Here is a 15,704-nt window from a genome sequence, read left to right on the forward strand (position 1 = left end):
ACAAGGCCCAGTTCTGAGAACCAGGAAATATTTCCATGTCTAGCTAATTAGTCATCAAGCCAAGTGCATCTTTCAGACTTGCTCTGAATAGCAAGGAAATGCTGTATTTCCAGTTGTATTATTGCTTGTGTCCAGATTCAGAGTGGCTATACCTTCAAAATAAGGGATCAAGCATTAGAGAAAAGGGCACTTCTTAATTATATAAAATTATAGAATTATTTGAGACTGGAGGTCAAACTAACTCCTGGTTCTGTACAGGAGATGCAGTGCAGCCTGCAGCTGAGATATGTTGTCCAGTGGTGCTTAAATATTTCCAATCAACGAGAGATTGGAACGAGAGGTTGTGACTCACTTCACAACCACCTTGCTTAGCAATGGAAAATCTGTCCCAATTGTGGTTGTAAGTTGAGGACTACCTTTAAAGACTACATGATGGTTGGCAATAAGAGAGAACTGCTGCAGTTTTGCATTGCAAAGTTTCTCAATAGCATTCCTATAATATATGATGGAAGATTTAGCAGTCACACTAGATCTTGCATTGTGGCAAGTGAAACACCTGAAAGTGTCTAATACAGGTACAGGAGAGTTCCCTTATTGCGATCTTGCAGGCATATGAGAGGCCAAAAACCTCTTAGTTTGCAAGGAACAACTGAAATCAGAGGATGATCTCAACAAACTTGAGATCCCTCACCTCTTTGGATGGGCATTAGCTTGGAATTTTCAGAGATTAAGTCAATTGTCTAATTTGATGTGACTTCGTTGCATGGCGTCAGAAGCATGTCATGTTAATGTATCTGTTTCCGAGTCCATGTGATTTGGTATGTAAGATTACTCATATTTTAATGGAAAAAACCCTTAGAATGAGAACATATTAAATAAAAAACGCTATGAATGGAGGGGGTCTCTAAAGGCAATTTTCATGAAAGTACAGTGATATAGGATACCTAACATGATCTTACACATGCATGTTTACAAGAGTTTGGTTGAATTATTTTCTGCTTGTCCTATTAATATGGTTCGAACAGTGGCCTGTCCATGTGTAGCTCTATAACAAGAATAAGTGGATTAGTTTTTCTTCATAAAAATATGCTAGACATCAGTAACCATAATCCCTGTATAGACTAAAGAGAGAGAGAATGAGAGATAGACAGACAGAGAGAGAGAGAGAGAGAGAGAGAGGGAGGGNAGAGAGAAGTAGCAACAAGTTCAAGTATAGTTAAGAATCAGTTACTGCAGTGGTGATGGAACGAAAGCTCCACCTGGGGCTAATGTAACTGTGCAAAATATGATTCCTCATTTTTCCTCTATTGCTCCTTTATGAATCTTTTTATTGCTCAGTGACACATGTTGCATTGGTCCCTGAGCTAACTATCGAATTTTGGTTTCCTGAATTTTCACAAGAGCAATCCATTTCACTGCCACATGGTTAACCCTATTACTTTGTCTCCTAGGTTCAGTTATTCATTAAATATTCTGTCAAATGGAATGCATTCAACCACAGAGGGATATTTCAATGCATTACTAATTCTCAGAGTATAGAAAGTGCTCTGCTTGTATTATGGCATTGTGTAAATAAAGCATGTGTAAAATGAATGCTATATACAGAAAGGTAGCCTCCAGCCATGATCTTAGCTCTTGATTTAAAAGCCTATACTTTATTGTGGAACTATAATAGGATTTAATGATGGGAATTTAGGCTCAAGAACCTAATGGAAGGCATTCACTCATAGAATCTACTTTTTTGGATTTAATGGAAGCAGAGGAAACTAGAGAGTATTGGCCAATGAAGGATGAATCACTCACACATGTTCCTTGTTCAGCTTGCCACTGAACTTGCACAACAACAATCTACAACATCCGGGTCCAAAATTCTCTTTGCCTTTGAAACAATTTAACTCAACAAATTAAAAAAGAAATGAACCAGTAGGAAAAAATGCAAGAACATTTCCTGGACAGCACTGATTAAGGACTGATATTTTGTATTGCCCCATTTTTTCCAGCCTGAAACTGAGAAACTCTTTTCCAAGTCATCTGTTCAAGTTCAGTAATAGTTCCTCCCTCCCTCCTACAACAAGTTTGGAGAGAGGGAAGAAAGTGTTAAAAAGATAACAAAAAACAAAGGAAGTGATAGAAACAGAATGTGGAGCCTTAAGGAATATCCTGAGACAATAAAAGTTCTCACAACATATGTTCTACAACTATAATTCCTTAGGATTGTAATTCAAGTTTGTAATATTGCTAATGTAACTATAGTTGTCTCCATAGGCAACTATAGAGAACCCAACACAGATCAGATGGTATCAAATCAGTATTCCATTGCAAACACAGTCCTGTTCCAAGGGTCTGATTGAATAGAATTGAATACTTTATTTGGTCAAGTGTGATTAGACACACAAGGCATTTGTCTCCAGTGAGGAAGCTCTCAGTGTACATGCAAAGCAATAGAATGATAATCTTCTTCTTCCTCCTCCTCCTCCTCCTCCTCCTCCTCCTCCTCCTCCTCATCATCATCATCATCATCATCATCATACCAATAAGATGATTGCCATCTACGATACCAATCTTGGTCCAAATAAGTACAAGAAACAGAATCCTTGCCACTCATTACTGTGCCTCATTCATGGAATCAGTAAGGCTATGCAGGGTTCAAAAATAATTTGGGGGAAAAAAGTCTCACGTCCAAATTAAGTATAACTTTTCCTTGCTGTTCTTTAAAGCAGCCCATCATTTTTAAAGCTTCTGCTCAAATCTGAAAAAAAGAGCAGCAACTTTAACAGTTGCAATAACTTTAATAACTTAGCTCCTTAAAGCAACTGCATCTGTTTTCAAAAATGGCTGCCATGTTGCCTCTTGAGTAAGATCCAAAAAAATGCATCTCCAAATCATCTTCCAATCCTGATGGGCTCTAGCAGCAAATGATCCCAGCTGGTCCTTATGAAATCTTCTCCTCTTATGAGGTTAAATACAAACAGGTGGCAAAGAGGCTTTTCTACTGGAGCAGAGACTAATTCATTCAAACCAGCCAATTAGAGCAAGTGCTAGGACACCTATACTCCTCACTGATAAGTGTGTGGTTGCCTGGTGGTCCTTGGCAGAATTCAGAATGTTCCTTCAAGGGCTTTAGTGCTTTACTTCTCTATCCTTGAAAGGTGGAAGAGAGGATTTTTCTGGTCAGTTAAGAAGGTTATGACTCTCAAAGAGAGGAAAAGATTTCAATAAGCTCACCCTTACTTGATGTCCTTTGAGGTTGCCTGACAGCACATAAGGAAGTTCTTTGCAACCAAATATCCAGGAAATACAACAGCTCTTGGTGACTAGGCCGCTTTCATTTTTTGTTCAACCATTGGTACATTTTGGACTTCATGCAGAAACTGTTTTTTTTTCTGTCCTAATGTGTAACACAAAGTATTGCAAGATCTGTACTCCAGACTCCTTCAAAAAGTTTTCTTTTCAGAATATTTAGCTTTCATCCATTCTGGTATCCATCCATCTACCTCCTTTACTTAACAGAAAAATAAAGCAGGTGACTGGCATCTTGTTTATTTGGAAGAAATAAACTTGCTTTTTTCCCTAGTTCTGTGGACAATGAATTCCAAGGTAATCAAAGGTTTTTTTTAAATTGACTTGAAAAAAGAAATAAATAGGAGAACACTCATAAATAAATAAATTCTCATACTGTTTAACATTAAATTTGAAAGTGAAATGTTACCTTTATTTTTATAATTTTCCTTTGTTCAGAAATTAAACATTCTGTTACTATGATTTTCATTCTCATTCATAAAAAAATAACCAGAGTTCTCTTCCAAATTGTTGGCGTAGTGTGCAATTTGTCTATCACCCAGCAATGATCAATTTGATCATTAGATAAGTTATGGAATACTTATCCATATAAGTTATGGAATATTTCCCTTCCTCAGATACCAGGAAGTTACCTCTATACACACTGTTAATTCAAAATAATTGGGGATTAGAGATGAAGCCAAGTCCAGATGTGCAGTGCAGTGCCCACATAGCAGTGAAAATCCTCCCATGGTTAGGTCCTGCTGGGAGAAGAAAGCTAGATAAGGCATGTTGAAGCCCAGCAGATGGTTATAGGATTCAGCTCTTAGAGATGCCATAGTTGGGAAACTTTCTTGCTTTCGTAGAAAGTTTGATCCCCAGCTTATTGGCCAACTAAATGGTAAGATGGGATATTTAAATAAGACAGGAGTTCATGTGTCAGTTCTTATCTCTGTGTGAGACATAGATAAGAAAATGTCAAGGATCAGGACTGTGTTAGCACTGTTAAAGGCCAAGTGTTATGCTGCAACCTTTCAAAATACTGACATACTCTGTGTCTCAACATCCTTGGGGAACCCTTTTTGAAACAATAACACTGAGCAATTTCAAGTTCAAAGGCTCTAGAGAATCCAGTGCCCATTCAATTCTTGGGACTAATTAGAATGCTAACCTCATTAACATTTTTTTAAAAAAACACAAAGCAAAGCAAATGAGCATTTCTTTCATTGAAGGGATATTGAATATTGTTGAAGCAGCAGCAGGATTTGTGTTTGACTCATCCTGGTCTGATGGAGTGACAGAATGTTAATCAAATCAATTAAAAAAAATATGTCAAAAGCAAGCACCTTCAGCTATTCATCATCATGCCTTCCAGGAGAGGCAGAAAGCCAATACCAAAAATGCAGAATAGCTCTCCTCAGCAGGGTGCTAAGGTCCAGTTCCCATCATCACCAGACAGCAGAGCTGTTGGCTTGAATGTTAGGTATTATACTGATTTGTATTCTAGTTCATTTGAAGGCTGGAGCTCAGTTGTGGAGGGCACTGAGGAAAAATGATCTGTCCCATTAAATGAGAATACAACCAAGAATAGCAAGAACAGACAAATATATATTTCTCTGAGAAAATGTAATTTTAAAAAAGGATGCAATTCAATTATTTTACCTCCTACAGATTTTTTTTCAAAGAAGTCTTTGAACTTTATGAGCTTCTGAATATTTTTTATTGTACTACAAATGTTTCTGTGTCAATTAGATGGTGCAACTTGAGGAAGTGTGCAAGAAAACATTGATTGAAGATTGTGTTCCATCAAGTCACTGTTGACTCCTAGCAACCACATAGATTGATTTTATATTAGAAAAATTCAAATAATCAAAATGAACAAAAAATTGCAAAACCAGTATTAATTATTAATACAATTAACTTAAATATATTCATAATGCCGGAATTCATAATATCCTATGACATCTTATGGTGTATGTATTTTATTGCCAGGCTGGCTGTTGTACTGGTGTGTGTCAGCAGAAGGTGAGAAAAGAAAATGGGGAGGGGAAGGTCAGGTATGGTCTTGAGATGCAACCTCTACTCTCTTGGTGGCAGATATGCTGCCCTGGCTGCTAGCCAGGACTCTTGTGGGACAGATGGGCAATATTCTCATTGGCCAACCTAGTTGGGGATCTTGGGCCTGAGGAGGGAACTTCTCGGTTGCTGGAGATAATACTGCAGGGGAGAGAGAGAGAGACAGAGAGATAGCTGCCATCATCTTATGCTTGCTTGTGTGCTTCATTACCATGCAGTGACAGTCTGTCATGAACTCTGGAGAGGGTGGATGGGAGGGGGAATACTTGTGGGAAAGCAAAACTAATATCTGTATCTCCCAAAGATGCTGCCTCAAGGTCACCTGGTTGGGAGAAAAAAGGCAGCTGCATACTAACCTACGTTTGAAGTTCTATTCTGAAAACATCTAATTGGTCATGGGCAGGGGGGACAGTTAAGGGAGAGATTTTGGCACACAATTGTCAGTTCTGGCTATACATTACTGCAATACACTTGTCTTCTAATAAAATTATACCAAGGATTATACCAAGGATCGTTTCTATTTAGAGGTTTAAGTCTGACAGCATATTGGGGGGAAACACATTACCATGTTTGAGCCAAGCGCAGGAAAGCAGAAGTCCAGGCAGTTCAAATTAATATAGGTCAGTGATGGCAAACCTTTTAGAGACCGAGTGCCCAAACTGCAACCCAAAACCCACTTATGTATCGCCGGGCGCCGGGTTGATATGGCCCACTTGGCAGGTGCAGCTACAGTAGGCTTGGCAGACTGGGTGGGCATGGCCACTGGATGGGTGTGGCTGCAGTAGTCATGGCAGATTGGGTGGGCATGGCTGGGGTGGGCGTGGCCACCTTGATGTTGCTTATGGGGAGGGACACCTGTGGGAGCCGGGCAGAGTTGGGAGAGATCCAGGGGGTCTCTGGCGGGTGGGATGGTGGGCTCCCCAATGGCGGCTCCAGGCTGGCTGGCCTTAGGTCAGGGATGGCGAACTTTTAGACACCATGTGTGCTGGGGCGATGGCGCGTGCCCACAGAGAGGGCTCCACGTGCCACCTCTGGCACGCGTGCCATCGGTTCACCACCACTGATATAGATCGATTGTATGCTAATGCTCTCTACAAGAATAAGAACTACTAATGGTCAAAGCAAATTGGCAGTAAATAAGAGTCAACAGAATACAAAGTGGGCTGGTCATCTCCTACATCTACATTGCTTGAGATATCAAAACAGATGGAGAGCCTTTGAAGAGACTGTAGGCAAAGTTGGTGTTTAGGGACAGACATCTGACCACTGGTCTGGGCAGTTACCATTTCCTGGCCCCAGAGAGAGAAGAGTGTGAAGATGTTCATTGGAGACTTCTCTGGAAGAAGAGGAGTGAAGACTCAGTCACAGGATGGTGCTTCAAGGTCACCTGGCTGGGAGAAAAAGGCAGCTGCATACCAACCTACATTTGAAGTGTCCATTCTGAAAACATCTTGCTTGAATCTAATTGGTCATTGGGTGCAAACCAAAGACAGAGGGAGGTAGCTGCCTGCCAAGCACTGTCTAAAGATCTTGGAGGAGCCCCAGACTGGAAGACTTGGAAGAAGATCCAGTTCCCAGCAATGTCAATATAGAGGCATAGCTGACAAAGTCCAAAATCCTAGGATGAAAAGCTTTGAGGAGACTTCAAAGTAGCCCAGCCAATTCCCTTCCTAGCCTTCTCTACTAGTGAAATACTGAAGGGGAAAGAGGAGGAGAAGGGGAACTTGGTGACTAAGCAATGGAGCAGGAAGTGGCTAGTAAATAGGCCAAGGGCATGGGTGTCAAACTCGCCACGTCACATGATGTGTTGCAACACATTGTGACTTTTTTTGCATTGCTGGAGCTGGAGTGAGCGTGGCCTCCACATGATGCAACCAGCCCACAGGCGGCAATTTGACACCCCTGCCCTAGGAGATAAGTAGAAAAAGATACAAATTGGAAAGTTTGGAAACACTGCTAAATAGTTTTGGTTTTTCTCTATTAATTCCTGTAAATACTATATATCTGTACATTGTAAAAGAGGTGAAAAAGCCTCCACCATCAATGTTTGTGGGAAATAACTGTTGTCTTTAAATACAGATTATCCCACCCAACTATTAAAGAACCTCCAGTCACACTGTGAGAGAAACTAAGTCAGTCATCTGAATTCAGGGACATCTCCCATTCTTACTCCTAGTCCCCAAATGCATGTTTTTAAAAGTTTCCTGAATACAGGTTAATAATCACTTGTTCAGCAATCTTTCAGACTTATGATGGTGGTGAACAAGTAGTAGTTGCAATTAGTCTTTAGAATTCCAGTTGTTGCAGTGTCCCTGCAGTCACCTGATCACAATTTCCAATGTGAAAGCAAAGTCAGTGGGGAAGCTGGCAGGAAGTCAGACTTTGGGGTCATGTCAGGTCCTTGCATACTGAAGGCAACCAGCACTGCTGGAATTGCCATCGCTAAGCTGCAGAGTCATGTGATGTTGTGGTTTACGTGACACAACGAATCGTCACGATTAAGGTCAGGGACAACGGTACAATTAACTCCTGATGGACATGGACCTCACTCCTACATCTTGAATCCAGACCAACTTTCCGTAACGCGTCCTACCTTCGAGGATGTCTTTTACGAACGGAAACTTAGAGAAAAGTATCGTGAAGTGGACCTCCTCCCTGTGAGTCGTTCGTCAGAGGACAGGCACACCTGCGAATAAATGAATAAAGGTGTGGAAGTAAAGATACATCTGGAGTAAATCTATCAATTACAGTGGTGCAGTGATAGAGAACCTTTGTAGAAATCCCTTGGATTAATTTCTGCTCTAAATAAATGCTTTGCATTTTCTAAAGCTCTCTTGGCGGTCGTCGTGGCTTGTGTTGAGCAAGATGTAGCAGTTGTCTAAGCAGCACAAGGCAGTTTCCTACAAGCTTTTTAAAAGAAAAGTCAGAAAAGATCTGACAGTGAATATAATTGCCACATCTCTTTCTGGAGGGCTTAAATAAAAGCAGGCGGGAAGGTTTGCTTCAGAAATAAAGGAAGAAAGAAAATTAATTTCTACAAAACCAGTTGCTTTAAAAGCAAAAAATATTCCAGTTTGTTTTTTTTTTTTAAAAAAAAAGAGAGATAAAGAGAGATACTGGCAAAAAGAATGCAAACAGGGACCAAAATCCAAGTTCCATATATTTCTGCACTGATGACATAGTGTAAAAAAGGGTACAGAGCTGTAACATTGAGGGTGAAGGTTCGTTCTCCGAGCTTGTGGGTTGGTTTCCGAATGTTTCATTACCATCAACAGACACATTGACCTACAACCAGCCTATGAACCCCTTAGAAGCCAAATCAACCACACAGCCAACTAGACCGCCTCCTACCAAACACCTCCCTTCGACCAGTCCGCTCCCACAGAGAGGGCCTCCTTAGGGTGCCGTCGGCCAGACAATGCCGGCTGGCGACCCCCAGGGGGAGGGCCTTCTCTGTGGCAGCTCCTGCCCTCTGGAATGACCTACCCCCCCGACCTACGTACAGTTGCGGACCTGCGCCTTTTTCGCCGAGCCCTGAAGGCCCATCTATTCCGTGCGGCCGGCCTGGTGTAGTTTGATTATGTTTTAGTGGGGGTTTTGTATGGGGTATTTTTAGAGCAGGCCTGTTATTTAATTTGATTTTAGAACAGAAATTTGTGTATATTTATCGTGGTTTTTATTATCGCCTGTTCACCGCCCTGAGTCCCGTAAGGGAGATAGGGCGGTATATAAATTCAATAAATAATAATAATAATAATAATAATAATAATAATAATAATAATAATAATAATAATAATAATAATAATAATAATAATAATAATAAATAATAGAGACAGCACTGACCCTCAATCAACCCATGCAAGCCTCCCCTCCCCCCACCAGCAGTTCACCTCCCAATGATCCTGACCGGATGTAACCTCCCCGTCACAAGACCCATCACAAGCCTCTCACTGATGACTCACACCTGACCCATCACAAGACCCTCACTTGACACACTCGCACCTGAAGCCCTTATAAACAGAACACCGACACTGACGCCCCCTAAGCTTTGCTGAAGTTGTTACCTAGCCTGCTAATGAAACCAACCCACAAGCTTGGAGAATAAGCCCTCACCCTCATCCTACACCGGAGCTACAGATCTTCGCCACTATTACAAGCTGTAACATTGTATAGAAGACAATGGTAAACTTTTGATTAAATTACATTTTATGGCCTTGAGTCTTGCAAAATAAGACGTTATAATAAGGACTCAGTACGTTATATGTAGAAAAAGAAATTTAAAATGCATACTTTTTATAAATCTTGTGTTATCATTAAAAGCCATGCAATATTGGCCTATCTTTTGGGGAAGGAGGAAGGTCATGTTTTTCTTCTTAATTTTCCTGGATTTGTACTTAGCTGTACATCGAAAGTAATATAAAATTCAGAGAGGCAGCCAGATATAATAATTTATTCAGCATTTCTGAACCCCAAGGTCCCTTCCAGCTCTGTTATTTTGTTCTGTGAAATTCTAAGAGTTGAAGTTGACAGGTTTTTCAGTTGCTGAAGTTCAGAAACGGTGATTTATATAGCTGTTCATCTCACAACAGCAACTCTGGGTGGCTAACAGAAAATTAAAACTTAGAACACACACACACACTCACACATACACAGTCAAGGACAACAATTATTACACATAATCTCCATCTCAGGGGCCCCATTAACCTCCTCGTCCCAGGAAAACAAGTGTGTTTTTAAGGCTTTTTGAGAAAGCAAAATCAGGGCTAGCTGGATCCCAGGGGCTGGTATTGAAGAGGGCAGTTCAGGGTCAGGCAGCTCTCAGGGGCCTGGTGCTCCAGAGGGCAGATACTACAACAGAAAACACACACTTTCTAGGTCCTGCCAGATGAGCTTGGAAAGTTATGTGGTGACTTTGGTCAAAGAAGAATGCCTGGCCCAGTCTAGTCCCTGTGCTATTATTATGGGGATAAAACAAACCAAACTGACCTGCCCATATAAGCTGTCAAGCTTGGGAAGAAAAGGCATGATATAACTCCAATAAATACTTCCCAAAAGGCACTTTTTATCTCAGTCTTTTGTTTAACTACATAGCGACACTTAAATGACCCAACAAATCTGAAAAATTGAAACAAGGTTAGACATTTTTAGGATGGGAGACCACCAAGTCAAGAAAATCTAGGGCTATATACTCAACTGGGAAGTCAAAAAGATGTCCCAGAAGAAAGCTGCGATGAATCAGTTCTATGATCAGAAAGGCTAATGTCCATGAGGTTGTATTGAGGGAATGGACCTTATTCTACTTCTCAGTCTAGAGGTGTTCCAAAATAGCTTTCATACAGCTAACTGCCTGCTAACTTCCAATTTAAAGGTATCAGACATAAAGAAAATGAATGAAGAGGGAAGGGAAGGGAAGGGAAGGGAAGGGAAAGGCTGTTTTAGGCACTAGTTCTTCAAGCTGAATAATTTACTCCAGGCTTTGGGACCTTTTGGCTGTAAATGGGATGGGATGGGACTGGATGGGACGAGACGGGATGGACTTCTCACCAGGACCAACTGGAATGGAAACTGTTTAATGAAGCAAGAAACTTCAGAAGCTGTCTTTATACTAGAGCAGCTAGAATGGCTCTGCTCTTTTCACTTTTCTACAGCTCCCTAGTCACAAAATCCTGTTTTTGCATTGGCAGCATGAAAACCGTTGTTTAGGAACAACATACATAATTGGAAATAAACAAATGGATGGACAGTGTTGGCAAATCCACTTTCCCCAGATTAGCACCCTGCAACTAGGGGATTTATTGTCCAGAAGGGCTTATCTATAATTCAACAGTTTACAATTGCTGGATAAAATTTGGAAGCACATTCAATCAGATGGTGCAGTTTAATTTCTTGAGAGGGAACAAATGTTTTAATTATAACTAAAACTGGAAGTCCACTATAGGATTGAGTACAGAAAAGCTGATTAGGAATTAGGAGTTAGGACTTGGACCATATCTGATATAGAAAACCTTTCAGCTCTCAACTGTTTTCAAATGTTTATACTTCCTCTTCCCTCTCTCTGATCCAATCAGACTATGAAGAGCGACTCAAACTCAAGTCCAACCTCTTGGATTTTTATCCCCACTTCTTTATCACAACTCTTTCTATTTTTGGGGTAATACAGGTAGTCCTCAATTTACAACCACAACTGAGCCCAACATTTCTGTTGCTAAGTGAAACTGTTATTAAGTAAATTTTCCCCCATTTTATGATCTTCCTTGCCACAGTTGTTAAAGTGAATCACTGCAGTTGTTAAATTAGTAACACGATTGTTAAGTGAATCTGGCTTCCTCATTGGCCTTGCTTGTCAGAAAGTCACAAAAGGGGATCACATGACTCTGGGACACTCCAATGGTCATAAATGTGGGTCAGTTGCAAAGTATCTGAAATTTTGATCATGTGACCATGGAGATGCTGCAATGGTTGTAAATGTGAAAAACTGTCATAAGTCATTTTTTTCAGTGCCATTGTAACTTTGAAGGGTCACTAAACAACCTATTGTAAGTAGAGGACTACCTGTAAGTAAGTAGTATCTAAGTATCTATATATCTAACCTTTATGAATTGGTCTCTTTGTTCAGAAAAACATGATTAGCCAAGCATATCAACAATATCTCACACCTCCTTTATTTAATTTATATCTGGAAACCAGAAGATATTTGTGAATTTTAGGGTTTAGAATATAGCTGTTCTAAGTTTCCGAGAGCATTCAACCATGTGGGTAGCTGCTACACAGTGTGGTCTCTGTTTTCCTGACTGAAATACTTAATAAGGGCCATTACAAGGATTGAGGCATGCAGAGACTGGAAATTATAAGGAAGGATAAACAACTGTTCTTTTGCCACTGAAAAGGCACCTTCCCCCTGGGGGAAAATACCAAATCTGGCTTCTTCCATCACTGAGATCATTACAGGGAGTATTTCCTTATGATCTGCTATACAAGAAAGATATTTATTTATTGTTTGTATCCCACCTTTATTGTTTTTACAAATACTGTAACTCAAGTCTGGGAACATATCCAACATACCTTCCTTCTGCTATTTTCCCCACAACAACAATCCTGTGAGGTGGGGTTGGACTGAGGTAGGTTGGACTGAGAGTGATTGGCCCAAGGACACTCAACTGGCTTTCATGGCTAAGGCGAGACCAGAATTTATGGACTCTTGCTTTTAGCCTGATTTTTTTTTACAATGAGAACTAGACACGGAACCACTGATTGGTTCAAAATTGGGAAAGGAGTCCGGCAAGGCTGTATTCTGTTGCCCTGCCTATTTAACTTATATGCAGAGCACATTATGAGAAAGGCAGGGCTAGATGAATCAAAAGTTGGAATTAAGATTGCCGGAAGAAATATCAACAGCCTAAGATATGCAGATGATACCACTCTAATGGCAGAAAGTGAAGAGGAACTAAAGAGCCTCTTGATGTGGGTGAAGAAGGAGAGTGCAAAAGTTGGCATGAAACTCAACATTAAGAAAACCAAGATCATGACATCCAGCCCTCTCAATTCCTGGCAAATAGATGGAGAAGAAATAGTGACAGATTTTATCTTCCTAGGCTCCAAGATCACCACAGATGGGACTGCAGCCAAGAAATTAAAAGACATTTGCTCCTGGGGAGAAAAGCTATGGCAAATCTAGACAGCATACTAAAAAGCAGAGACATCACCATGCCAACAAAAGTATGTATAGTCAAGGCCATGGTTTTTCCAGTTGCAATGTATGGCTGTGAAAGTTGGACCATAAGAAAGGCTGAGTGCAAAAGAATTGAGGACTTTGAACTATGGTGTTGGAGAAGACTCCTGCGAGTCCCCTGGACTGCAACCGATCAAAGCAGTCAGTCCTAGAGGAGATCAATCCTGACTGCTCTTTAGAAGGCCAGATCCTGAAGTTGGAACTCAAGTACTTTGGCCACCTAATGAGAAGGAAGGAACTCACTGGAGAAGAGCCTAATGCTGGGAAAGATTGAGGGCAATAGAAGAAGGGGACGACAGAGAATGACGTGGGTGGATGGAGTCACTGAAGCAGTAGGCATGAGCTTAAATGGACTCCAGAAGATGGTAGAGGACAGGAAGGCCTGGAGGAACATTGTCCATGGGGTCGCAATGGGTCGGACATGACTTCGCAACTAACAACAATTCTTTTCTGTGAACTTTCTCTTGAGGGCAGTGTTAAATGAAAAAGGTATTAGTAATTCATTTTTATGCAGTGAAAGATGAATTTTCTGCTTTAACCTTTCTACTACTGTATATCTGATCTACTACTGTATATCAATTACTATTATCATTATTATTTTATTTTGGGCCAATTATAAGAATTTTGTATATAAAGTATACAAAAGGCTTGTTGAGTGTGAGAAGGATGATTTGCATATTTGTGCCATGCTCCAGAGTTCTCTGAAAAGTATACTTGGGAACTCCAGTGTGGTTTTGTCTCCATCATCCTCCAGCACAACCAAAGGTGCAACCTTTTGGCTCTGTTTTAGATTTCCTGCAGCTTGCTAAGTAATCCAGCCCAAAAGATGATTCACTTAATTCATGACTAGTGGACAACAAGCCAAGACATAGTTCACTCATTCTTCTTTTCTTTGCCTTTAAGATTAAACAAAATTCATTTCCTCATATTTCTAATCTTAACTTAGGTCAACATCAAATTGCAGTTATACTTAAATGCAAGCCTATAAAAATTCTGGGTTCTTAATATATTTTTCTGAATGTGTTTTGTGTTCAGTTTTGTCCACTATAGACATGTTTGAAAGTAGCTGTATTTGTGCTGAAAATTAATTTCATTTTATTTGAATATTAATGAAAGTTGGTGTTAGCTTCATAACAGAATAATAGAGTTGGAAAGGACTTTGAAGGTCTTATAGTCCAACTCCCTGCTCAAACAAAAGACCCTACAACATTCCAGACAAGTGTCTGTCCAGTCTCATTTCACGCACAACTTTTGAAGGCAAGCCATTCTACTGGTTAGTTGTTCTCACTGTTAGGAAATTTCTCCTTAGTTCTAGGTCAGGAGTGTCAAACTGCTGGACCGTGGTCAGGATGCATTATAGTGAAACCACACCCACCCCATTGCGAGCAATGGCAAAAAAAGTCATGATACGTCGTGACACACCATGTGACGTTGCGAGCTTGACACCCCTGTTCTAGGTCGTTTCTCTCCTTGATTAGTTTCCATCCATTGTTTCTTGTCCTGCCTTCAGGCGCCTTGGAGAATAGTTTGACTCCCTCTTCTTTGTGGCAACTCCTGAGATATTGGAACACTGCTATCATGTCACCCCTAGTCCTTCTTTTCATTAGACTAGACATACCCAATTCATGATTTATCAGAATTAAAAGATGAGAATGGAAGTGATGGAAATGGTTAGCAGCTAATGTTTTTGTTTGTTTGTTATAGAATCCAGGACTTTGCTTTGCTTGATAATAATGATTACTTGTTTTCTTTCCAGAGCTCTCCCCGCCATGATGCACTGGGTCCAGGCTCAGACACCAGGGGAAAGTGGTATCAACATTGTCACCGCAGACTTTGTAGAACTTGGAGACTTTGTCAGCACAGTCATAAAACTCAACTACAGCTTGGATGAAGGTGAAGCTGATACAACCTGATAGTAATATAATATGTCCAACATGCGCCACAGTTGAACTTTTTTTTCCAGTTATGTTAGATTAGGTTGTAATCTTGTAACCACAGATTTTGCAAGCACATGCTGAACATTATCATTTTCTTTTGAAAGTGTCGAGGGATTGGACAGAATAGGCAAAAAGGAGACATTTTTATAAGTTGTAATAATTTCCTGACATTGATGCAACTGTATTTCTTGAAATCCAGTCAGGATTGATTATTTAAGTTATCATAATTCAGAAAGCCATTAATATATATTCTGTCAGCAAGTATGTGCTTTTGGCCATACGTATGATCATTGCTAAGCTTAATTCATAACTGGCAGCCATTTACTGTCCTATTTGCAATAAATTCCCATTGCTGTTAGGAATTTTGCTAATGGATGAGAACTGTGTACTATCATATCAAGGTGTAGCATCTGCCAGTGTACTTCATTAATTAATGTTGAATTAATTGAGGGCATCAGCTTGGTTCTACTCAAATGGAAGGGATAGGCCATCAACATTAAAGACTAATCTCAACTTAACAAGTTGTGTTAGTTCCACTGTCTACTGTGTGTATATTTTCTGAAAATTCAGAACACTTTGAATATTTTTTTCATTTTTTTTAAAGGAACATTACATTGTTAATCTAACTTTGTCTTCTTGCACCTGGTGGATAGTCTGCCATTGATTATTTCTAAAAAGGATTA

The 15,704-nt window shown here is 40.2% G+C and overlaps 1 protein-coding gene across 1 annotated transcript in view; it reads left to right on the forward strand.

The window, feature by feature from the left end:
• PLCXD3 (phosphatidylinositol specific phospholipase C X domain containing 3) overlaps nucleotides 1-14,997 on the forward strand; it is a 73,804-nt gene extending 58,807 nt beyond the window's left edge. Inside the window, exon 3 of the mRNA XM_015820093.1 lies at nucleotides 14,841-14,997. Coding sequence (XP_015675579.1) covers nucleotides 14,841-14,997 — 157 coding nt within the window. The remainder of the gene's footprint in view (nucleotides 1-14,840) is intronic.
• The last annotated feature ends 707 nt before the right edge of the window (nucleotides 14,998-15,704 follow it).

The sequence above is a fragment of the Protobothrops mucrosquamatus genome, unplaced genomic scaffold, assembly GCF_001527695.2.
Source record: "Protobothrops mucrosquamatus isolate PMUCROS unplaced genomic scaffold, P.Mucros_1.0 scaffold1061, whole genome shotgun sequence".
NCBI classification, from domain to species: domain Eukaryota; kingdom Metazoa; phylum Chordata; class Lepidosauria; order Squamata; family Viperidae; genus Protobothrops; species Protobothrops mucrosquamatus.